The sequence below is a fragment of the Struthio camelus genome, chromosome 19 (assembly GCF_040807025.1).
Source record: "Struthio camelus isolate bStrCam1 chromosome 19, bStrCam1.hap1, whole genome shotgun sequence".
Classification (NCBI taxonomy): domain Eukaryota; kingdom Metazoa; phylum Chordata; class Aves; order Struthioniformes; family Struthionidae; genus Struthio; species Struthio camelus.
Genome location: NC_090960.1, coordinates 277,782 through 302,363, shown reverse-complemented (window position 1 = coordinate 302,363; position 24,582 = coordinate 277,782). Strand labels below are relative to the sequence as shown.

General features: G+C 41.5%; 2 protein-coding genes across 6 annotated transcripts in view; one reads left to right on the top strand and one right to left on the bottom strand.

The window, feature by feature from the left end:
• ASPSCR1 (ASPSCR1 tether for SLC2A4, UBX domain containing) overlaps positions 1 to 23,158 on the top strand; it is a 59,872-nt gene extending 36,714 nt beyond the window's left edge. For all 4 annotated transcript variants that reach the window (XM_068913985.1, XM_068913984.1, XM_068913983.1 and 1 more), the window contains 4 exons: positions 16,503 to 16,554; positions 17,283 to 17,352; positions 17,691 to 17,878; positions 19,177 to 23,158. In XM_068913985.1, the coding sequence (XP_068770086.1) occupies positions 16,503 to 16,554; positions 17,283 to 17,352; positions 17,691 to 17,878; positions 19,177 to 19,190 (324 nt within the window). In that variant the 3' untranslated portion in view covers positions 19,191 to 23,158. The remainder of the gene's footprint in view (positions 1 to 16,502; positions 16,555 to 17,282; positions 17,353 to 17,690; positions 17,879 to 19,176) is intronic.
• CENPX (centromere protein X) lies at positions 23,100 to 24,567 on the bottom strand. 2 transcript variants are annotated; one of them, XR_011135548.1, is made up of 6 exons: positions 24,434 to 24,567; positions 24,284 to 24,335; positions 24,151 to 24,204; positions 23,866 to 23,954; positions 23,421 to 23,674; positions 23,100 to 23,332 (listed from the first exon to the last, which is right to left on the bottom strand). XR_011135548.1 is itself a non-coding variant. In XM_068913989.1 (5 exons), exons 1-5 carry the CDS (start codon positions 24,470 to 24,472, stop codon positions 23,660 to 23,662), a joined length of 249 nt encoding a protein of 82 aa, XP_068770090.1. In that variant the 5' UTR covers positions 24,473 to 24,567; the 3' UTR covers positions 23,100 to 23,659. The 2 variants fall into 2 exon arrangements, 1 of the variants encoding a protein (XP_068770090.1); XM_068913989.1 differs by having other exon boundaries at positions 23,100 to 23,674.
• Between the last annotated feature and the right edge of the window lie 15 nt (positions 24,568 to 24,582).

Genomic DNA, 24,582 nt, shown 5'->3' with positions numbered 1-24,582 from the left:
CCTAAGCCCTCATGTCTGATCACGTCCCTCACCTACAGCTCCTTGATGCATGCTTCCAAACATGTTTATTGGAAACCTCTTTTCACCCTTCCAAAGTGTGATTTCTCTACTGTTCTCACCCACCGCTGTCTCCTGGATAAGAAGGATGTTTTTCTATCTTTTTTTAAGATCCAGCTGGGATGCTTTCCCAGATTTCTTGTCCCAGCCTTCTGATTTCTCTTGTGTCCTTACAAAATATACTGCTCCTTTTCAGTGTCTCTATGGGAAGTGATTTTTCTTTTTCTTTTTCTTTTTTTTTTCCATGCCACATCTCCCTCCAGCATCCCATGGGCTTCCTGTTTTGGCATCATTTAGGTCTTTTTAAAGATAGACTTTTGTTTTGTTTTTGTTAAACACCTCTTAGATGCTGAAGGCTCAAAATCCATCTCTGTTACTAACTTTTTTTTTCTCATTTGCAGTTCATTTTCTCTTGGATATTTTGTTACTCCTTTGAGCTCTCAGTGCTTATCTTTCTGACACTGGTTTCTTCCATCATTTTCTGTCACTGCTCAGGTGCATGTCCTTATCATGTGGAAATCTCCTTTGACCGTTCTTTTCCTCTTTTTTAGTTAGCTTCTAAACCTTTGCATACCATACTCATTCCACAAAAACAGGAAGGTCGTGTGCCTTTTCAGCAACCTTGAAGGCTGCAGCATCCTAATGTCTGGCCCATATCTGCCTCCTATTCATCCAGCTTCTTTTGCTGTCTCTGTTGTTAGCTTTGGTCCATCTTCTGAATACATTTCAAAATCCCTTGTCTGTCTTCTCTTTCCCACCTTCCAACAACACTGTTCCTTTATTTTCTCGTTTTCAACACGCATCCATTGCTTCTCTGGATCTCTTCCAAAACATTACTCGTTCAGTGAAACACCACAGAAATAATGGCTTCTTCCCTGTCTTTGGATCGGAAACTTTGTGGCAGGAATTTTGTTTAATTTGCGCCGTTAAATCTTTTGTTCAGTACTAGGCATGTTACCTGTGCTTGTTACATGGATAGCAATTTCCCAGTTTCCCAGTTGTGACATTTAATTTGGAATTCATTCCTTACATCAGCTTTTTGAAACATTGTTGCACAAAATTTAGTGCTCTGTAAAGACTTTGAGGTGTCTTAGAGCCCAGTCTCTTTTAGACTGTTTTAGAAATCACAACTTAATAAAGAACCTGGTCTTTTTAATGTCAAGCGTCTTCAATTTGTAATGATTTCCCTGAGATTTCCTTGTTACATCACATGACAAAGATGCAAAACCGTGACAGAGCACAAAACTGAGACTATTAAAGATATGGCATTCTAAAGCTGAAAATTTTTCTGCAAAATGATTATTTAAACGAATGATCTTTTGAATTTCTCACTTTCTCTGTGTCAACATAAAAGCAGAAGAACATCTGATTAAGGAAAAAAGTGGCAAATCCAAAGCTGATTTAAGAAAATATTTTTTTTGCGCAACATGAAATTAGACAGCGTAGTCTAATTAAGGTGTACTTAGAAGATTATTATGCTGAGAATTTGGGCATAGTTGAAGAAAAAATGGTTCTTCAGGGTAATCTGAGCATACAGAATCATTACTTGCTTTCCATGCTTCCAAATAATTGTAAAACCTCAAGCATAAGTTGAAAAACCTTCTTAGGGACTAGAACATGACCTTTATGAAAAGATTATTACTGCAACTAACACCATCTAACAACTGCACGCCTTTTGGCGTTGTCTTAAGCAACTGGCTCATTGTAGATAAACATAGAGTGATGCTTCTGCTGGGGAAAAATAATTTGAACTTCACATGCATCTCGATGGGTTTTGAGTTGGTTGTTACTACTGTGGAAGAAAGTTTTAAGATGATAAAATCATCAGCTCAATACTGAATAGCAGTCAAAACCACTTCTCTCCCAAAACCCAAATAAAATATTTGGAAAGAAATAGATAACAAAACAAAGAACATCACTGTGTCACTGTACAAATCCAAGGTTTGCTCGAATCTTGAATGCTGGATGCCTTTCTGGTCCAAAGAACAGCTGGTAAAGGTTCAGAGAAGGAGAATTAGAATTTGAAAGGTCTGGAATGGCTCCTGCATAAAGAATGACTAAATAGGCTAGGACTTTTCAGTCTGGAAAAGACATGACTGGGAAAGAAACAATATATCAGGAAGAAGCTGGAAGGAGCGGATTTCTTACTCTCTCCTGTACAAGAGTGAGTGGCATCAACTGAATCTAGATCCTGCTGGCTTCACGACAGATGGAAGAAGGTAGTTCTTCGTGCAGCAGAAAACTGAAGTACGGAATTCATTGCCACAGGATGCTGTGGATTCTAAAAGTATACATTAGTTCACGGGGGAATTGGACAAGTTCATGGAAGACAAATCCACTGAGGGTGTCTCTTAGTATTTTGAAACCATTTCAGGAAATTTTTTAACTGAAAATGATTGGCAGCTGACAGTATTAGGGGAAATTATTACATATGAGCACAGGGCAAGGATACTCTGTGCCTCCATTTTTGCTCACTATTAGAGGGAGGATACTGGCTGGGCTGAATGGGCTTTTGGTCTGAATACAGTTGTTCTTACTTTTTTTGTATTGCTGGAATAGGACTGACAAATTACCTTGGCAACTTCTTTGACCCAACAGCAATTCCTGTTTTGACTCAGCTACCCTATAGTTTGAATGACAACGAGCAATGCCTAAAACATCCTATATAGCAGAGAATTTAAATTGGTAGATTTTTTTTTTGAACATTTTGGAAGAATTAAACCTTTGGAATTTCCTACCTGTTAGGTGTTGGGGTGGATTTTTTGTTTTGTTTTGTTTTTTCCAGCTTTATGATTCTGTCAGTAAAAATATTTTGTATATGATTTTCCCAATTTTAGAGGAAAAGGGAAAACATGGAGGCTACTTGAGCCTTAAAATTCTGGAGAAAACAGCTGGTAACATTATTGGAAACTGTTAGTTTTTCTTTTATTATGTGATGTCCTATGCTGCATTTCACACCTGTGAAAAGTTAATGCAAAGTATAAGCACCCAGAAATTGCCACTTGTCCATGACTTTTTTCTTCTTTTCCCTGCTACACAGTAGAAGTGATGATGTGATGCTGGTACAGGCAATGGAAGAGTATGTCAAGCAACAAGGCATTGCAAACTCCTTATAACCAGGTGTCCCTTAGAAGCCTTTGCTTGCATGTTAATGTCTGTCAGACATATTAATGTCTGTCTCTCTGCTGAGAGCCCTAATGTGGACATGTTTGTCATTTTCAGGGAACTTTCACCTGAGTAATTTAGGCAGTGGTCATGTGTCTTCCAGTTACAGCTGAGCCAGCTGAAGAGGCTGCTGCCCCACCTAGTCTCAATCTGTCATGTGGGCTGCTGTCTGTTTCAGGTTAAATGAGTTAGATTAATATAAATAATTTAAATAGCAGTCATTTGCAGGCTTGGATCTCTTAACTGAAGTGGATTAGGTAATGATGATGCATGCCAGTACTTGGTAATATCTTGCAAAGGGCAGTAGTGATGGGCTGAAGAAAGTAAGTTTCTCAGTGGTACACTTAGCTGGAAGAGGATGTGCATCTGCAACATCATGAAAATGTGTTTTTGCTCATGGCATTGTCACCCACACCTTAGAAGTCTGCTGGTATGGTTATACCAATAGGCCTGAGCAAACTTTTTCTGCTGGATGTTGCTAAAGTTTATGATGAGTTTAGAGGCTGACAGACCCTTGCTGCAAGTTTTGTAATCTTTCTGCTTCAGCAGTTGAATATATAAATTGTGCCAAGTTTATATTTGTAGTGTAGCTTGTCCTCTTAGACCATTTGGTGCAGCAGCCTCAGGTGGTGGGAAATGTATATGCAGCTATAGATATTTAACTTTCTAGAATTTTTTTTTATCATGCATGTTCAGTGTGACATTTCAGAATGCCTCTAGCTCTTGTTTTCAAAAGTTTATCCCCTGAATTAGGAAAGCCTGTCTGGTTCATCACAGCTTATTTGCAAAAATGAATTGCTGGTGAAAGGAGCAGGCCAGAACTTTTTCTAGTGAAGGTTTTTTCTGTTTAAACAAATTTGTTTTGAGTCAAATTCTACTCAGGGAGGCTTCAGCCTCAACTACAACCACCCTAGGGAATTGGAAATGAGTGCATAGTTTGACCTGAATGGTTTGGGCTAGCAACACTACTCGAATGAGGTGAGAGGGGTAGAGGTTTAGCAATAAGGAAAGTGATGTGGCACTGGATTGGTGCAAAACAGCAGTGGAATTGATTTCTTTGAAGAGGAAAGAAATTCATGCATGTTCGTGGTGAGGTATGAGAAGGGAGAAGGCTGTGAGGGGCTGAGGTGACTTGGAAGGATTAACATGAGGTGAAAAGAGGGAGCATGATGAGATGTGTGCCTGAATGGGATTTGGATTCCTCTGTCTTTAAAGTGATTTTGAGGCAACAGTTTCTGCACTGCCAGGAATGTGAATTGGAGGAGGGGCACCCTGGCATGTACATTAAAGCCTTGAAGCTGTTTAATGCAGCTGTATGTAAAGTGGCCCTTACGTAAAATGGATTTGCAGGATTGGAAGAGCTGGTTTTGATGCCAGTGACCGTGTCGCCTGTGTCCCATGCCTGGGGCTCTTCAGCCCTTTCAGGCCACAGTCTGGTTGTGGCAGGAATGATTCTATGTGTTTATAAACATTTTATTTGGATGAAGCATCAAACGGGGGGAAAAAAACGATTCCTGCTGAGAACTTGTCATACCATTTCAATTACCCATACTGCTTGCTGGAGACCACAGCGCTCTAACTTACTAGGCTGGTGCCTTGTCCCAATTTAAGTTGGCTGATTCTGGGTGATGCTTTGCTCCCTGTTACCAGTGTAAATCTTCTTTCATCTGTAACTCTTGCCTTGAGTCAGCGAAGGCTCCATGCCGTAACGTCTTCTGCTTGGACAGACTTTCACGGCTGCTGGAGATCTGAGTGCTTGGCAGGGGCTGAAGGGGGCTTTCTTCTCCGGAGAGAAACGGGTGCGGAAGTTACTCTGGCTTTCATGTCCCTGGCAACTCTGTTATTGTTGGATGCCCCTTTTATAGGCAGCTGTTACTAATCAGACTGCTTTGCCTAAGCTTCAGTGCTCTTGGTAAAAGTGAAACTGGCACAGAAAAGGAGCAACAGAGGTGTTATTTCTGGTATTGGGCCAGGTGAGGCAGCGCTGGGGGCAGGATTTGCTCTCCACTTCTCACTAGCTCTCATTCTCTAGTATTGTCTTCCAGACAGTTAAATCTTTAGTCTGGGAAGATGTTTGTGCTGGTCAGTATCCACACTTGCTGCAGGGGTGAGGGCTGAAGAGAAGACTACAGTGCCTGGTCCTGCACTAGATAGGACTTGGCTCTGTGTGGTGGGTTGGTTGAAGCCTTGGCCTCTTTCAGGCATCATGTGGTCTGTGAAAGGGAAGCCTTTTGTACTGGAGTCAGAGCCACTCTTCCTTTTCCAGTATTTGGAAAGAAAGAGATGAAAAGGCAGAGCTGCTTTCTGGAGATGGAAGGTTAGGGTAACTTGAAAATGTGTGGCTTTTGGACCTAGAGAAGAGGAGCTTTTATGCTTAGGGGACCTTGCAGTTTTTTTACTTAGCATCTCCTTAGTATGAGAGATTTTTCTGGAATTAGACAGTGTTTTGGTGCACTGGAATGCATACATTAATGAAGTAGCATAGAGTGTGGGGTTCTTCTAGACTTTATAGGGAAAGGGAGCTTTGGTAGAGTAATTGGACAGCTAACTTTTTAGGTTTTATAGCATCTATTTCTTGGAGACTTTGTGAAAGAATGAGGAGAGGAGGTTGTCTTGATCAGTAGTACTGCTCTTTAAATTTTTCGGGTTGTATCCTGTAACCTCCAAATTTCACAGCTTTCTCTCCAGGTGTTCTGTGTCAGTGATGTTAGCAATAGCCTCTTAGAATGCTTTGCACCTAATGTGACTCCCTAGCAAAGATGCATGCATGTAATCTGACACTTCATTTTAATGGGGCATTTCTTAGATGACTTTTGAAATCTGCGTTTTTGTTCAAAACGGATCTTCCAAAACATGTGTACTGCCTTGGATTTTTTTTAAACGTTTAACTGTCATGTTATCTGGCTGTTCACTCTTTCATGTGCATCTTATCTGATCAGACAATAACATACCAAAGTAGAATTATTTCTTGGAACACCTCTGGAGCGTATGTTCATATCGGGAGTAATGTGACTTTCAGAGGAAGCAAAGAAATCATGAGGAAAACTGCACTGAAATCTGGTTATCTAAGTGATAGCTGAGAGCTGTAACTGAAGTTATCACAGCCGTAGGGTTCCTTATTTTCAAACGTGAGATTTTGTCCAATTAGCCTGTTCCATAAATACTTTTACATTTTTTTAAAATTGTGCTTTATTCTCCTTTTGCTTTCAGGGACATCTTAGATGGATGTTTCCCCGTCATAGTGCTCAAACGCTTGAGAAATAGAAAATAAGAAATAGTTAAGACGACCAAAGAATGAAGGAGCAGAGGCTGGCTTATGGCTTCTCCATAGCCCATTTTTAATTTTCTAGGTTGCCTTATGTCTTCCCAAAATACTTGATGCTATCATGTCTAAGCATAAATGGATTATTATTATTATTACTTTTAAGTAGAACTGCAGCAGAGAAGCATCCAATTACTTATTCCCTTAGGTTTAGTTGTGGACTACTTAAGTGCTTTCTGTTTTCTCCTTTTCTTTGAGAAATGCATTGGTACACAGGGAACCCTAACAGCATCCTCTGAGGATATGGGAATTTTCTTGATGAACTTTAGAATGGGTTTCTAGAAACTTAAGGTAGTTGTTGAGACTATCGGAGGCAGAGCCTGCTTGAACCCAAACACAGTGTTCTAGACGTTGACTACTGTCAGCCTGTATGTTTTAGGAGCTCATTGTCAAGAAGACTGCATAATATCTGAATGTATCACAACCCCACCCTCTAGGGTAGAGGATAGAGTTCCTTTTTTGTTACCTGACTGGGACCTGGGTGGTGGGAATCGCTTGTCCAAGGTCAAGCATGAATCATGGAGTTGCACTTAGGTTACTGTGGCATGTGGCTGTCTGACAGTTTCCCAGGTATTATGCTAGCAGTAGGTTGCCCTTCCACTCCTCAGACTGCCTTAGTGCTGTATATGAGGAAAAGTAGATGGTGTCTGAAGTAATGTGAGCGTATTTCAGTGTTCGGATATTTATAAATGACTGAAATTTGTGCTGAAGCCAGTAATGGGAGTCATTGCAGATGGTGGAGTACCATATTGTCAACACTTCTACTGTCTCTCTACCCTCTCCCTCCAGCCAAGCTAAGATTATTGGAACCACATTTGTTAAATCTGATCGCTTACAGTGAAGGAGGAACCTTTACGTTGCAAGCAAAACCAGGAAAAAAGACAAATATTGTCAACTTGTTGGCCAAGAAGCAGAGGCTGAAAGAACTGTGTCTGAAGAGAATTGTCCTGAAATATGTATGTATTTACAGTATAGCGAGCACACAGATTGGCAGCAACATGGGGTTTTTGGAATCCATCAAGACTTCAAGGCATTGCTTTGATATTTTGTTATTGCTATTTTTGCTGGCTGTCTTAGCCTCGTGTCCCTTAAATTGTTTTATAATGTTCTGCTCTCCAGAACTGATCAAATGAAGGCTTCCCTGTTGTAGCACTTGGCCTAGGGTTCCTTATAGCTTTAGTACCTCATTTGTGCTTTTCTGGGCTAGCTGAGCTTCTTAGAGATGCTTTTCCCCTTTCTTTTCTCAGAAACAAGCACTCATGTAGTTCAGATCTGAGGCTTTAGTGAAGACAGTCATTGATTGCTGAGTTAATGCTAGGAAATAGTTAGGCTAAGAGTACCAGCCACTGGGAAAGTCAGTGCAGCAAAGGGGGCAGGAGGCCATCATTTGTCTTCAGAGAAGCTAAAGGAATCCACACACTTCCACATAAATATTTAGATTTTCTAATCAGATCTTAGAATGCACCGAGTGTTTCCTCTGGCATCTACTGTGGGGCAGGAATCCAGAGGAGCTGTTTGTTCCTTTCTTTGCCTTCTGTTCTGTTTCCATATCCTCTTTGTTAATGCCATTTTGGGCAATGCATCTGGCATTTTTGTTTAGTGAAGCAGACTATAACTTGGGCAGTATGAAGCCATCTCTGCTCTTGGCAAGACTTTGAATGCAATTTCAGAAAAAATTACTTCATCAGAATCAGTCCATCAGAGGTATTTCCAGTGGCAGGCCTTGTAATTATTCCACTCACTAACAAAGAAAATTACAGTTAATAGTGGAATTCATCCTCGTTCATCCAGCCCAGAGCATGGCATTCAGCTTCCTGTATTAAGTCTTAGCCCTTTACTTTATCTGTTCAGGGTTTTCTTATCTGACTGGGTTTTGGTAAGAATTTTACGTCCTATTTGTCTTGCCAATTCTGTTAACCGTGCTCATAAAGGTTGTAAGCACTTGCTGCTTATGCTGACTTTTAAGTAAGGCCAGGCATTTTGACTAGGATGAGGGCCTTCCTTGTATGACTGAATTTAGAGTAGAAATTCTGCCAAAAATGTTTTCTCTCTTCTGCTGTTAATTTTGGGGGCCAAATCTTTCTGATCTCAGCTCAAGGAGTCAATGAATGTTGTTCATACCTGAATTCCTTCTTAAGGAACCTTCTCAAAATAGTGCTTTCAAATCTTACCTTTGCCTTATGAGTCTTTTAAAGGTCCCCTGTTCTAGCTGGATCAGATTTCCTCTGTATTGGCTACAGAATATCCATCTTTTTCAGCAGTTGCAGTCCACATTGGGAAGCTTTGTTCTCAGGTTGTAAACAAGAACCACTCAGTCAGTTTGCTCCCTTTCACTATGACTGTAGTGTTTGTTTCTGTTTCAGAGATGCTTTACAGTCTCATTGCAGAAGCTTTTGATCCACCGGCTTTCCGGTTGAATTTTCCAAGTGCTAGTTTATGTGTTTGGGGTGTGTGTACTGTGCAGTATTTCATGTTGGTAGCTTGAGTTTCTCCATCCATGCGCGTGTTCCTTTGAAGTGCTTATTTTCTTATTTGTCTTTTAACATCAAACTAACATCAGACCTGTGGCACTCTAATCTTTTCAGATCATGTAACGGAAAGAATGCTTCTCATTCTGGCAGCTGCAAGTTCCCCCTTAGACAGCAGTCTCTGACTGATCTAAAAGCATCATTCTGTCAGTGAACAGAGTAACTGCATGGTAATAATGTACATATTTTGCAATATTCTGTTCTAGGGTTTTTTTGATACGTATATCTGGAGATGCCTAGTGAAGGAGGATGTATTGTGACATTATTTGGGGAGGGTACTGCTTGAAATCTTTTCTGCACTCTGGAGAACGAGTTACTAAAACATGCAATAAAACAAAGCAGAAATGTTTCTCTTGTGAGTCACAGCTGGAGTCACAGGAAAATGTTGTTCTAATATAGGTATTTTTATCATGGAATGCAAGATCCAGTAGGCCCAATGTACCACTCTACAACCAGGATGCCCTGCTGTCATAAACCACGCTCACCACGATGGTGTCTGAGTAACTTCATTCTGAGTGTCTGAAATAAAACCTTAGAGTTACATAGCTATGCAGTTTCAAACTAAATGCGGCTTTATGAGTAACAGGCAGGTCTTCAGACTGGGGGCCCAAAATGGGAAGCTTTCATTTAAACTGGTTTAGCTGTAACCAAAGTGATGAAGCTGTGTTATGGAAATCTTTTTAAAACTTGTGGAATTGGTTGCTTGGAATGGTATCCCTTGAATGGGGAAGACAGTAAGCAGGGCATTGGCTTCCTCCACATCTTGCCTCATCAGCAACTTTCTCTTCAGAAGAAAACTATCCTGTGATTAAGGCCTGGGATGGAACCCTAGAAACTTCTATTTATTTCTCATTTCTGCTACTGTCTTCCTGCATGACCTTGAGTAAGTTATTTCTCTATTTATTTCTTTATTTCTCTCTATTTCTTGAGTAAGTATATTTCTCATTTCTGCTACTGTCTTCCTGTATGACCTTGAGTAAGTTTATTTTTAGGTCTCACTTTTTCATCTGTAAAACAAAACAAAATCATATTTTTTCACATTTGTCATTAATTTTATTTATACTGTGGGTTGCTTCTCATTACATACACATAATTGCACAATGCGACACCATTTTCTTTTGGATTTCTAGATGCTGTTGCAATAAAAATAATCTGACTGTATATTGGAAATATACCTTGTACAGTGTGATTTGAACATTATAATTTCATGAGTTACTAGTATCCATTTTCCCAGTCAGAATGGCATTATACTTACAGCTGGAAATCAAAGCAGCAAGGAAGAGAGATGCTCGATATTTGAGTATAGTAACTAGCAGTTAACTCATTCATACTGTAGTAATTCTTTGCATATAGCTGATTGGAGTTTTTTGAACATATGTTTCAAACAGTTTGCAATTCTTTGGCTGGTCTGGCAGGCTCAATGTGACTGTAAGAGGTTTCCAAATCTCTTTTGATTCACGGATACTCTTATCCTATAAGAATCCTATGTAGCAAGTAATCAGAACTTCACGATTCTCCTTCTAGGGACAGCGATACATGCATTAGAACGATTGCAAATGAAGAAGTAGCAGCTGACTTGAAAATACAGTTTTCAGATAATATTCTTCCCAATATTTGGTCCTTGCATGCTTTGCACTGTTAGAGAATACCAAAAGCCTCCAGCTTTGGAGTTGTATGTTTTCCTGGACTGAGCAGATACTAAAGCCTTCTCATCTTTATGCCAAGACATTCTTTGGCCAGTGGGGTTATTCCACTTGATTTTCTCTTTCATGTGAAGTTGATGTTGATTTAAATATTTTTATATTACAAAAAAAACTCTCAGACAGTGCGTGTCCTGCCAGTGGTTGGATGGATCAGCTGGGGTGTATCTATCTTCTGTACTGAACCCTCCATAAATGCTGGAATTGGGATGATAACCTAAGAATCCTACAGAAAGGAAATGAGACAACAGATTGCACAAGTGAGCCAATATTCAATCCGAACTGAGAAAAGAAGCTTATTGGATGTAAACTTTGGAAGAAGGGTCTATGCATTGGCTGAGCCTTAGGAAAGGATAGGGGTGGAGGGAAATGAGCCATGGGAGGGAGGTTTACATTCTGTATACTTGTGAGCTGCTCTCTAGTTCCTTTAAATTTCTTTCAATTAAAAGATCGTGGACTGAAGCATTTGGACTGATGTTTTGCCAGTAGTGGGAAGTGGTTGTGGAGGTGGAGTCTGAAATGTGGAACTATGGCTATTAGTCAACTTGTGAGTAAATAGGGTAGAGTTTTATATCGGGGCACATTCTGTCTATGTGTTTGTGTGGTTGAGTGTATCTGTCTCGCTCTTGGTCTGTGTGTTTCTCCCTCTTTTTCTCTTTGAGCCTCACACAGGCCCTGCCATGAATTTTCTCTGACCCCTTGGGGCCATTACCACATGAAGCTTTGATGTGTGTGCCCAGACCTTGATTGACAAGGAAGTTTTAACAGCGGCAATGGGGAAACGGAGAGAAAAGGGCAGGGCTTTGTACTAAAAGGGCTTTGAGCTCTGAGATACTGTGCTTAGTTATCTCCTTCAGAATGTTAATTATTTACCAAGATAATTGGGCAGGAGGGGAAAAAGAGAGGGGAGGTTATTAAAAAATTCCAACACTAACACGCTACAAAAACCTCATTTTCCAAGTTGCAGCTGGCATGAAAAGGATGTTGTGTGTAAAGGGGCCTGAGCGTGTATGTGTTTGGGGAGGGGGTGTGTGGGGGGGCTCCTTTTTAAGCCACCCATTTCCTAAACAGAGGGATCCCTTCAGACAAATGCAGCGGAAACATCAAAGGTCTTGCAAGAGTTTTCACTGGGGTTTCTAAACCGTGTCTGGTACTTTTTAATTAAAAAAGTTTATGGAGAGCTGTCTTTGTGACTGGAGCAGGCAACCTTAGGCCCTGTTGCTTGGGGAAGGAAATGTTAAAAGACTTGATAATGATTGCTGCTGCTAAGATGTCAGTTCAAGGACGTGAAAATTGCTGGCCAGTTAGGCAGGAACTGAGACTTGGAGTAGACTGATGGATGTCTCTCCTGCTTCAGTGTAGTATGATGTAGGCTGTTCTATATGTGGAAGTCTCCTACACCCTTTGAATTAGTGTCCAAAAATTTGTAATACCGCATACTTGTTTGAAGTGCATAGTCAGAAAGATAGCTGAAGCTGTTTCGTTTTGCTACCAGTTAATACAGTTTTTTAGTCTCTGTACTAGGTACCAATCCACAGACTTCCCAGTGGAGATCAGGGTTCCTTTGAGTTTAGTAGCGCTCTACTGTTCTGGTAATTGCTTTGCTGGATCAGGTTCAAAGCCCATCTGCTCCAGTATCTTGACTGTGCTGATGGTGGCAACAAAGGTTCAAGAAACTCAAGAGCAGGCAGCCTTCCCTGCTGAAAAGGGGCAGGGTTTTTTTGTTTGTTCAAGAAGAAAAATCTAGTATTATTGTTTTGACAGGATAAATACAGACCATTAAACAACATTTTCTATCTCCCTTAACGTTTTCTGAGCTATGACAATACTTACCTTTAACACCATGATGATTTTGGTTCCTTATTAATCTCTTTGTATAAGGTCCTCTGAAAAAAAAAAAAAAAAAGTTTCAGCTAGTTCTGCTTTATGCAGTATTATACTGGCATGTTAAAAGAATTCCAGTAATAAGATTGATATTGTTTTTCTTTCAGAATCCATGCTGATTAGACCATGTCATCTTAATCTTCTGCCTATCACCTTCAAACTGTTTTTAAAATACAAGCCTGTGCTTGCAGCACTGTCTGTTTTTTATGAGAAGCTTAGTAATTTTGAATCTCTTACTCTGCAGTTCCTTGAGAACACGTGGATGTACCATCTGGGCTTGGTGATGTAGTGCTTTTTAATTTATCACTTAGCTCCAGCACCAGTTTTTCCACTGCTTCAGTTTCTTTGAAGGTGTGGTGCCATACTATGATCATCGCTACAGTGGCAGAGCAGGTTTTATAGGTACTGACCCTCCTGACTTATCTGCAGTTGCTTTTACCATTCCTCAGTTAAACTACTGCAGCTGTGAGTGATGCAGTTTTACATTACGGTTTCTCTGGTATCCAGTGAAGGGCCAAATATGGTTAAGGGATTGGTGCATCTAATACACGGGGAGAGAGTGAGAGAGCTGGGATTGTTTAGCCTGGAGAAGAGAAGGTTCGGGGGGATCTTATCAATGTGTATAAATACTTGATGGGAAGGAGAAGAGAAGACAGACCTAGTCTCTTCTCAGTGGTGTGCATTGACAGGATGGGAGGAAATGGACACATTGAAATGCAGGAAAATCCATTTAAATATAAGAAAAAGCTTGCTTTTTTTTTCTTTTTCTTTTTTCTTTTTCTTTTTTTTCTTTTTTTTTTTTTTTTACCATGAGGGTGGTCAAACAGTGGAACAGGTTGCACAAGCAGGTTTTGGAGTCTCCATCCTTGGAGGTATTCAAAACCTGACTGGACGTGGTCTTGAGCAACCAGCTCTAGCTGACCCTGTTCTGAATGAGTTTTGGACTAGATAGCCTCCAGAGGACCTTTCCAACCTCAACCAGCCTGTGGTTCTGTAGTGGCAATAGTATTATAAGATCTTCTTGCCTTTTTAGCCATTCAATCTTACCCCCCGCTATAGTTTGTTGCAGCTGAGATGAAACAGTTGCTTATCAGGCCAAGTTATAAAATAAACAAATGTAATAATCCATCCTTACCAGAAAAAGAGCTCCCCTTTGAAGAAGAAGAAAAAAAAAGGTGGGAGGAAGGGAACCAGTTCTATTTAGTGTATAGCTCCACAAAAAAAATACATCTGCACAATTTGGTGGGCTTTGCAGTGTGGGATAGAAGTGAGTGGAGTATGGTAACCTATGAAACCGTCTTTACTGACAAGGCTACTTGACATGAAACTGTGCCCTCAAACTACTGCATCTCTCGAAAGAAAAGATCAAGAACAAAGTTACTCTTTTCCCAGTCGTCTTAATGATAAAAGTGATCCAAATAAGCCATTTAAATTCTCTTTTTTAATTGGATTCCTTAATCTCTGTCTAATGGACCAACCAATTATTTTAGGGACTTCCTTTATCTGAACTTCTTATTGTAACTTTCTGCTGTTTTAATCTTTGAAATGTGTTTTAGCTCTCTGAATTCTCTCCCTACAACATCCTCAGCAGTAGCTTTTGTTGCTTACTATTGGCTTCACAAACGTTAGTTATCAAAGTCTGAAAGATCTTTGTTATATTTGAATTACAGCTAAATGACAGTATTTACCAGTTTCCTTTAATGCTTGCCTTCCTGCTTTCTTTTTTTATTTAGGGCTGTGTAGCATTTCTGAGACTCCATTTTTCCTTAAATAATATTTATTCAACAGCTGAGGATTTTACTTCATTTCCTCTGACTTCAAGGTCTTTAACCAGCATGCTTGATTTAGTTAACTCTCTCTTTTTAAAATACAGAATTTGTGTTGTTTCCTACCTTTTCATTCCCTGTGATGCTGAATTTTACTACATTGTGATCACTGTTATTTATTGGCTTATTTTCCGTTACAACTTTAATCTGATCCCGAATGTTACTTAGGAATAGGTTTTCTTGTATGCTTACAATTATTCGTGCAGGAATTCATCATTTGAGCTGCTGACAAATTACTTCTCAACAGTACAATTCCATTTAATCAGTTGGTATGTTGAACATCAAGTATAAGTTGTATTTTGTATTAATTTTATTCACAGAGAGGTAGTGAATAAAACCATTTAGCAGTGACATAACTATAATGATGGGAATAAAGCAGTGAAAGGTGATGGTGAGATGACCACTGTCAGTATAAGTTGTTTGGCTATATAGTTCAGATGCTTCATTGTTTTGAGTTGTTGCTTTTTAAATAATTAGAGAAAAACAAGCGACCTGCAACAGGCAGTTGCCTCTGGTGCCTTACATCTGAGGAACCTGAGAGACATCGGTTGTCTTCTTATTCCTCCTATGGGATGTGTATGCATTTAAATATTGGGGAAACTAAAGCATAAAGCAGTATGGTAAATTCCAAACAGCTGGATTTAGAAACCAGGCCTCCTGACTAGAATTATACTTTAATCACTAGACAGTGTTTGTGTTTCCACTCCCCCCCCCCCCCCTGTTTTGCAGCAGGCATCTTGTCTCTGTGGAGAGGTAGTAAATTGTAGAGGGGCAAAAGCTGATTCTGGCTTTATTGCACTTCTAGGTTGCAGAAGGAAGAGTTTGTTCTCTTAGATTATGAGCTCATGGGAACTCTGAAGGTTTGTGTGTGTGTGTGTTTGACCACAAATTGCTTGTTGTTGTGAAGCAGGGAGGAAGTAGGGAGGAAGATAAGAGGTACAAGGTACTGTGGTGTGTTACTTTCTGGGGCCATTCTCGGTGAGATAGGCAGTGTCTTGCACCTTTCCACTGATGTGGTCAGCTGGGGCACTTTGGCACTGTGCTTTTATCCTGGGTCTTTCTAGATGGTGTCAGTACTTATGAGATCAGAGTCGAAGAAATCCAGTTGCCTGTAACATACTTCAATTTGATTCAGTGCTTCTTGAGCTATACGTATCTATTTATTTATTTATAAGTGTGCTACACAATGTAATTAAAGCACCCACTAAATGAATTAAGATTCAGCTAATTGACATCTCAAATAAGTCAATGAAGAATTGTCAAAAAACAAGCAGCTAGTGTTCTACTGGGATTAATTCTGGGCACACACTGTTCACTATTTTTATCTGACTTGAAGGTAAATATATAAAATCATAATTGATAACATTGCAGATGAAATAAAGATCATCAGAATGATGAATACTGGCCTCAAAAAGGCAGTCCTACGGTTACCTAGATCACATGATGAACTGAAAAATATATTTGAATATAGCAATTATTCAGACAAGTAGGAACTAGGAATTCAGACTAGACTTTTGAAAGGATAGACTGCCTCCTGGAAAGCTGTTGAAACCAGACAAATTCCAATTACAAACAGGATATAATTTTAACAGGATAATCTGGAATAGACTCCTGAGGGCATAGTGGGATTTTTCTTCTCTTACTATCATCCACTCTGGTTTTGGAAGATGCTTAATCATACCCATGTTATTTGCTTAGCACTGCGGAATGTGAGTGAAATAAAATGGCTTGAGCTACGGCGGGCAGAGGAGAACAGATGACAGGTCATCAGCACAGTGAGCACTTGTTGTACAGCTCTCATTAGCTGTGTAGTGGAATTGTGCATACAGTTGTGCCTCATCTTAATTGGCATGCCCTGCGCTCTAGAAAAGTTTAGACTTTTCTGCGTTATAGATGGTTCAGTGACCTGATCTTAAGCTCTGTAAATTTGTCCATAGCTGTCTAACTTGTCTCCAGTGTCCGCAGTTGACTGTGGAAGCATCTACGACCAGTGATCTCTTCTTTTTCCCCTTTGCTGCAGGCTAAACTCTTTCCAGCTGCTGTCGTTCATTTTGGATCTGAGGAGTGCAGGGGTGAGTGAGCTTCCTCTCTTCTGTAGCAGCTGTGTAGCCAGCTGAAGTAGACCCAGAAGAATTAAATTATTTTCTTCAAATTTCTTCTAACAAAAGTAAAGCAGACCCTGAGAATGCTGATAAGTATTTCCATTCTGAATTGCTGAAAGCAAGCCTGATCCCACTGAAACTGGATTTGATCACTGGTTAGCTTGATCACAAACATAAAGCTAGTACCTTTCTTGTGAGATTTGTTAGGCTATGAAATAGGCAGTATCTACTAAGGCAGTGGTAGAGGAATGACTCCCTAGAAGGAAATGCCGTTGTTCAAAATCTTAACAAGACAAGCGACTATGAAATGCCTTTACCGAACTCCTGTTGTAGTGGACTAACCAGAGATGGGAGAACAGATATGAATTTTTGATTTTCTGACACCTCTGGTTTATGCTTAGAATCACTGTTTCTCCCAAAGAGTAAAGAAAGCTTCACAGAATGGATTGAGATGCAGTGATCACTGAAAGAAAACGTCAAGATTTTGAGTTCTGAATTACGAACTAGGCACTTTGAGTTATGAAAGAAACTGGCATAATTTACAAGCATCTTGTTTGTCAGTTGGTGAAAGAAGATGCAGATTTATTGAAGTATATCGTAGGCATTTGCTGAGCCTAGAGCTACATGATTCTGTGGTGACTGATGTGTCTATCTTACCAAACAAGCCTTCAGATGTCATTGAGTTTCATTTTAAACAGATTGTTACCTGAAGTCGGACCTGCTGAGCTCTGCAGTTTCCCCTTCTGCAGCTGATGTATTAGTAGCCAGGTATGTGGGGACTGACTAGAGTTGCAAATGAGTGACTGCTTCAGGGAGGGAAAGCATGAAATGAGCCCGTCTTACTAGAAAGAAACATGATCTGAAGGTACTAGGACTTGAATTTCTCCTTCATGCAGTCGTGGTTCACAAACATGCTTGACTTTATAGCTTTGTGAGTCCCTCTTTGTAGAGCAGGATTTCAGTGACTAAATTCAGTAAATCCTAAGGCCTTTATCATGGGAAGGAAGAGCCTTTTCAATCCGACTTTGAAAGTGTAGAGGTGGTGGTATATGGGGCCTGTTAGGAAAAAATGAAGCTTAATTCTTGTTGCTTATTTTTTTCCCCAGATGTTTGTCCAAATCAGTAGTTCCTTCTGCTTTGTCATCTTTAAAATCAGCAGTTCCATCCCTAGCTGAACCAGAAGGGGGAAGTGACAAAAAGACTGATGAGCAACCAGAACCAGCAAGAGTACAGCAAGCTCCACAGCTGATGAGTAGGGCCCCTGGGAAGATACCCAAATGGCTGAAGCTGCCAGGTATCATATGAGATGAGAGGAGAGCTCTTCACCTAGTGAACTCCCCAGGAAGGCAGGCTCCTCTGTGCTAAACACGTTGGATGTTGTGACTGTTCTTAGATGTCACTGGGAGGCTTGCAGGGCATGGGCTTGAATGCTTGTCAGTCGCAAATCAGTTTGTGACTTGAAACTCCTCCTTAACTGGAAAAGTATCTGAATACTGGTTCTGTGCAGTGCTGAGTCTGTCTAATCCATATATTTGAAATCATTTTAAAGTTCTGGGATCTTAATTACGCCAGTGTAGTTCAAATACTAACAGGCATGATGTTCTACCTATGAAGGGCCCTTTTCATCTGTTAAACCTCTTGTCAGTTATTTTTCTTTTGCTGGTGTAATCCATGGTAGTATTTTCCTTTCTCTCAATTTTTGAGTTGATTTTTGTTCTTTTTAATCTTTACTGCAAAAAGTAGTAATTTTCCATAGTTAAGATTGCAACTAAGTTTCCATTATGAATTTGTTCTTGGTTTATCCTGATCAGAAAACTGTGGCCTTGTTTTCAGTCTCAAAACCAATAGTTGATGTGTGTTCTTACATGAGAACTTGCACAAAATATGAAGTAACTAGTAAAAGGATTCCTGAATTAAATGATTGTCAGTATTCACTTTTTGATGCAGTGGTAAAGAAGAAAAAAAGCTAAATCAATCCCCTAAACTGCAGTAAAAGTGGGAAGTATTATGTAGAATTTCATGGCTAACAATGACAAATGTTAACTTCTTGAATGAGAATTGTAATATTTGATTCTTGCAAGACACCGTGGGGTCATCAGTTCCAGCAGGCATAGCATAACGTATGAAATGATTGCTGGAATGCTGCAGCCAGTGGGTTGGTTTGCTTCCCTACTGTGACTGATCTGCTTTAGACCATCTCTGGGATACTGCTGCAGATCATGTGGGAAACGGTAAAGGCAGTATGTTTGAAGCATTGCACTTATGAGTAGAGAACTTTCTTTCCCCAGTATTAGTATTTAGTTAAAAAAAAAAAGCAAAAAAACAAACAAAAAAACCCTTACCTACCTATTTGGCTTACTCATGAACAGCTGATATGAAAGGTTAATAGCGTGCCTCTATATGATGAAGTTCCTGACTCTGAAAGTTGTGTTGCATTCACCATTCCATCTCAGAACTACTCCTAGATGCTACCTAACGGTTGCCTAACCACAGTGGTGTATAGGACCCTCAGCAAAGAGATTGTTATTTAGAAACTGTGCAGTGCAGATTACATGTTTTAAGTGTTTTAATGCTCTTATGTTTGTGTTGTAGGTGGGAAGAGATGAAACATTCTTGGCTACTGGATGAGTATAGCAGTCAGCTGTGCTTCTTTCCTGATGAAGTACTTCAGAATTTGTAAGAAATTGTTGGTGGCCCTGGAGAGACCTAATCTATATGAACATGGGTTATAAATAGAATATTGTTATTTCAACTGCCAATTTCACCTTTTGGAAGAGTGGAAGGCCTGATTTGTGGTTCTCCTGCCTACAGAAGTAGGGTCAGAGGTTCAAGTTAAGATTTCCTGCATGCAGATAATATGAATAGAGAATTGAGGGGAGATATTTCCTAGTTACTCTCTGTCAAGGACTTTACCTCTTTCCATATTTTGAAATTCAAATCTTCCCAGTACTACCTTCAGAGATACTAGCGATAGTCTAGCTGCCTGAATTCTAGCAACAAGATACGACTTGATTCAGTTTTACCTGTAGTTAAGCGCTGCCTAGAACAAGAGTTCTCTTTGCTTTTTGCTGGTTGGGGTTAATGCTCCTGTAATTCTGGGCATTAATGGCTGGAAAGCAGGTGAAGAAGGTGCATCTAGGTCATTCATAACAGTTTAAGTAGGCTTTTCCTGTGAACCTCTTGGTTTACTGCACTTACCTGTTTTCACTTGACAGAATCTTATTAACAAAGAACACAGGTACCTGTTGACAGAGTTTTTTCAGTGGCGTTTTTTCTGCCTCAAGCTCTGTGATTTGTTTTCATTACACATAATTAACGTCATTAATTGCTGTTCTAATGAGTTAAAAAAACACCCAGTGAAAGGGTCTCTTAACGTGTGATTTTTTCCACCTTACTGATTTCTTCTGTGGTCTGAGTGTTTCCACAGCAGAGTAGCAGTTTTCTGCAGTGCAATTAGCATAGGGAGGGGATCACTACTCCAGATCTTTGCCTTTTGAGATGTACGGAGATGAATGTTGTTGTTTAGAACTGTGTCTGCCCTGGAGATGAGCTCTGTAGTGCCACAGTGGCTGTGGTGCTGTATTTGATTTGAAGTCTCTTCCATGAATCAGTGATTCATTTTGGACAGTTAAGGTTCCAAGTTACAGTAATAAGATTTAGAATGTTTTCTGTTTTCCCTGTGTAGACACTTGTTCCCTAAACTATGTGTGCACCTGCACAATTTGCAGATGTAATAAAGCAGAGCGGCCATAGGAGGCCTTTTTGTCGGTCTCTTTGATAATGTTTCCTCCTCAACGCTATTTCTCTGCCAGTTCACAGGAACCTGCTCCCTCATTGGGCCTGTCATGCCTCATTCCCTCCTCCCATTTTTTTTCAACAAAGTAAAACAGAGCTTTGTACCATCTGAATGAACTTCAAAGTGGCTAGAAAGGGCACTCGGGGTTCCTGGCACTTGTCATTGTCTCCCAGCCTGGCCAGCATTTCCCTTCAGGTCTAATTACTTCCAAATGTTCCCAGATGCTTTGAAGAAACTCAGAGGGAGGGGGAGGCATGAAAGAATGGTGGAAGAAGAAAAAGGAAACTCAAAGTGGAGGGAGTAGAATGCTGTAGCAAAAAAGATGGTTGATTTCTTATATGACACCCAAACATGAACAGACAGGGAATGTGTGCAGGCACTGGCAGCGGGGAATGCACGAGCACTGTGTACAGCTGCTACTCTAAATAATCCTTTCTGTAGAAAGCAAGCCTTCCTGGAACGTGACAGGCTGTCTATGAAAGACATACTACAGCAAAATGAAAAAGATTAAAGTAATGCTTAAAGCTTATTACTTCAGTGGATTAAGCATGGGCTAAGCCTACCCTCCAGAGTACTATCTGTATCTTGGTTCAGGTGCTATGTCAGGCTTATTCATCTCAGGGAAGCCAGAGGTAGACTGTGGTTAGGGCTGCTTTGCTGAATTTATGCAGAATGTATTTGTGGCCAACAAATAGCCAGAGCTGATGACAGGTGATTATATATTCATGCTAGTGCTGCTTGATGTACTGGATTAGATTAAAAAGTAGTCTGGTTGGTAGAAAATTGCTCTGCACCTTCAGATATATTAGTTTTCTTCTTTGAAGACCACAGGCAACATCAAATACTACTGACTGGCTTAGCTATTTTGATTTTAACAGTTGTGTCAGAGAACTAGCACCACAACTACCACCCGCAAGGACCTGGTATGGGCAAACAGAAGGAAAAATTCAGGGACGCAAATAACGATAACATTATTACTGGAGCAATTTCATCACAGGGATGAGGACTAATGTATGCTCCATCAGGACCTAACTGCTGCTCACAGAAGCAGTTGGGTGCGATTTCACCCAGCAGAGAGGCTAATCAATTTTGGCCCAGATTCTTTTTAGCGATGGCTGGATATGAGCAGCAGCTGCAGGAACAACGTTGGGTTTAACTGGATCCCCAGACTGAACTTTAATGGTTTTAAAATCAAGATACAACTGGGTTTCTCCAATTATACTCTAATGGGCTGTGCCAGTGGGATGATGTTTCTGGTGAAGAGGTAACATTTTGTCTCTGACTCCTGCAGCCAACTTCATACTGCTGTGTGCTTTACTTAAGTCGGTTCTGCCCAGGCATGTCCCTTGTGTAACACAGTAAAGCATTGAACCCACTGTAAGGTACTCCTGTTTCAAGAAGATGGAAAATTGGTACCTTCAACAGCTAGACCAGAGGTCTTATTCCCCCTCCTCCCCTATGCAAAGAAGAGTTAGTTTTAGCTGCTGCTGTTAAAATAGCACTTTACCACTAACAGTTACATCTACAATCACCTTCAGGCAAGAAAGCTGGTGTATGGACCAAGTATGTCAGGGAAGTGAACTCATGCCTCTTTAGGGCAGCAGCTTTGACAGATCTGTGTGTCACTAGGAGACAGAACGGATGGGGAGGGTGAGAATTGGAAATCTGGATAAGGCAAGAAATGAGCATCAAGGTTCTTTGAGAAGGGCAAGATGTCCTGATATTTAAAACTGCAGGCTTCTCACTAAGGAAGCTGCTACAAGGATTCCTACCCTGCCACTGAACAATACACACACATAAGCTGGATTTGCTTCAATCTTACTTCTGCTATAGTAGCTGAATTCATCCCTTGGGTTGTAGTTGGGCATTCAAAGATAGTATTACCTATATATTTTTTGCTACTGCCTATTATACCAGTATAGTTGTTGGGCTGAATGCTGAACTAGGTCTAGTCTTTCATTGGTTTCATTGTACAGCTGCACAAATAGTTGTCTTGGCAAACAGGCTGCAGTGTAGAGGGACAGGGGGACTGCTTAAGCTGGTACTGTCACCAAAAAGAATGCGCATTAAATTGTGGTTTTAGTTGAAGTTTCCAAGCGGCTGGTACCCTGATTAAGGACCTTGATAGCTCTTGGCTGAAAGAGTACAGTGACCTACTAAGCCTTTGCTTTGCTACAGTTGTCGATTGGAAAAGGAAAAAAAAAATGCTATTAGTAACCATGAAGACTTCAAATAGCCAGCAACAAACGACGTGCAATCTTTAAGACACACTGGTGTCAGCTGCTTTTCCTGTAGCAAGTTGTGTGTATGTCCTGACAAAGCCAGTTCAGTTGTGTGGTTCCTGCCTACATGTGTAAGGTTTCTTATTTCACAGTTCCCCCACCCTGCTGGCTGAGGGGCCGGCCTGTACCATGATGTGGGATTCTCACACATGCTGTTTGTTATTCTGTCCTTTTTCCTTTCGTCCTACAAAGATTTAGAAAAGAGGGTGGGTGTGTGTATGTGGAAACTGTGCAAGTCTTTGAAGCAATTTGACTTTCAATGATTAATTGCAGCAAAGAGCCTGCACAAGGGAAGGAGACTTGGCTTTGATTTATTGATGTTTCTTTGTGAGAACAAATTTATAGCAGAGGGAAGCAGCTTCTGAGGAGAATATCAAATAGTTAAAAGGTTCCAAGCATTCTTTGATGTCTCAGCCCTGAAGAAATACTGGAAGGTATTGAGAAACACACACTGTTTATTTATAAAATAAAGATCAGATACCTGCTTTTGGCAAGAGCCTGTAACTGAGCTTCTGTTAACAAACCATTCATTAGACAGGCTTGGAGCTGGACCTAAAGTTTCTGCCACAGTTGCCTGCTGAGGCAATGAGAGCCTGCAGTTGGGATGACATTTCCAGCCATTATGTCTTGCCTTGCATCTTGGTGAAGCAGCACCTGTTTCTGACGTCAGCTGAAAAAGCAACACCATCTTACCCATGCTGTGGAGAACAGGCTACTGTTGCAGGAATAAGGCAGCAAGATGGAAACCTGTTACATACTTAAGTCTACCAAAGCAAATGTGGCAGCCTCCTCTCAAAAATAGCATCTGACAGTGTAGTGCCTCAGGCTTTGTCTTGCTTGGTAAAGGAGGGAGGAAACAGAAACAATATGGCAGAGAAAGAAGAAAGTGACGCTGTTCTTCCTAGAGCTAAACTCTGAGGATAACAATCCAGATGTTGACTGTCAGATCGAGATCTTCTGCTGACAGCTGGCACGTCACATTTGCTTCGTCAGGTCTCTAGAAGTCTAGAAGCTGTAAGGAGGGAGCAGAGGCTGCTTTAGTTTCCAAAGGGAGCAAGCCAGTCACCACATCTGCTGGGTCCCCAGCAGCCCCATAAGGATATTACTGACTAGCCAAACATCTCCCGAAAGGAAGGGGATTAAGCTGCTTCAGCCCACATCCTTATCCTGTTAACGGGAGGATCTGAACTGTATTTTACATACCAGCTGTGGCAGCACTTTCTCCACATGTTCGATATCCACTTTCTCCAGGTCCTCTGCCTGAGCCTGCCGTGCTGCTCGCGCAGCTGCTTCTGCAATGCAAGTGAAAGGAAAGCGTTACAGGCGGTCACGATGAGGTGTCGGTGTCTGGTTTCGGGGGGGCAGACGCGATCCCGTGAGATAAAAACGCCCAGCTCCCTGGAGCAGCGGCCGTTCACCAGCGCTGTGCCCAGCGTCGGCGTCCTCGGAGCGAAGGGGGCCGGTCCGGGCGGGGGCGGGCGGGCTCACCGCGGACAAACACCCTCAGCATCTCGGCCGTCAGCAGCAGCGCGTCGCCGTTCACTGCAACGACAGAGAGCTCATGGCGGGCGGGCGGGCGGGCGGGGGGGGGCCCGGCCCGCCGCCGCCGCCACCCCGGTACCTCGGGTCCGCCCGTCCCGGAAGTGGAGGCGGAGCAGCCGGTCCACGGTCTCCTGCAGGGAAAGGAGAGCGGGGGGGTGGGGGCGGGGGACCGGGGCCAGGCCCCGCCGCCCCGGCCCCGGCCCCGGCCCCGGCCCCGGCCCCGCCGCACCTTCCTGAAGCCGCCGGCGCGCCCGTCCCGCTCCTCCATGGCGCCTTCCCGCCGCGGGGCGCCGCGCTCCTCCCCCGCCGGAAGTGCGCGCCCGGCCTCGCCGCGGGGCGCGCCGGGAGCTGTAGTTCGAGGCCGGGGCGGCGCTGCGG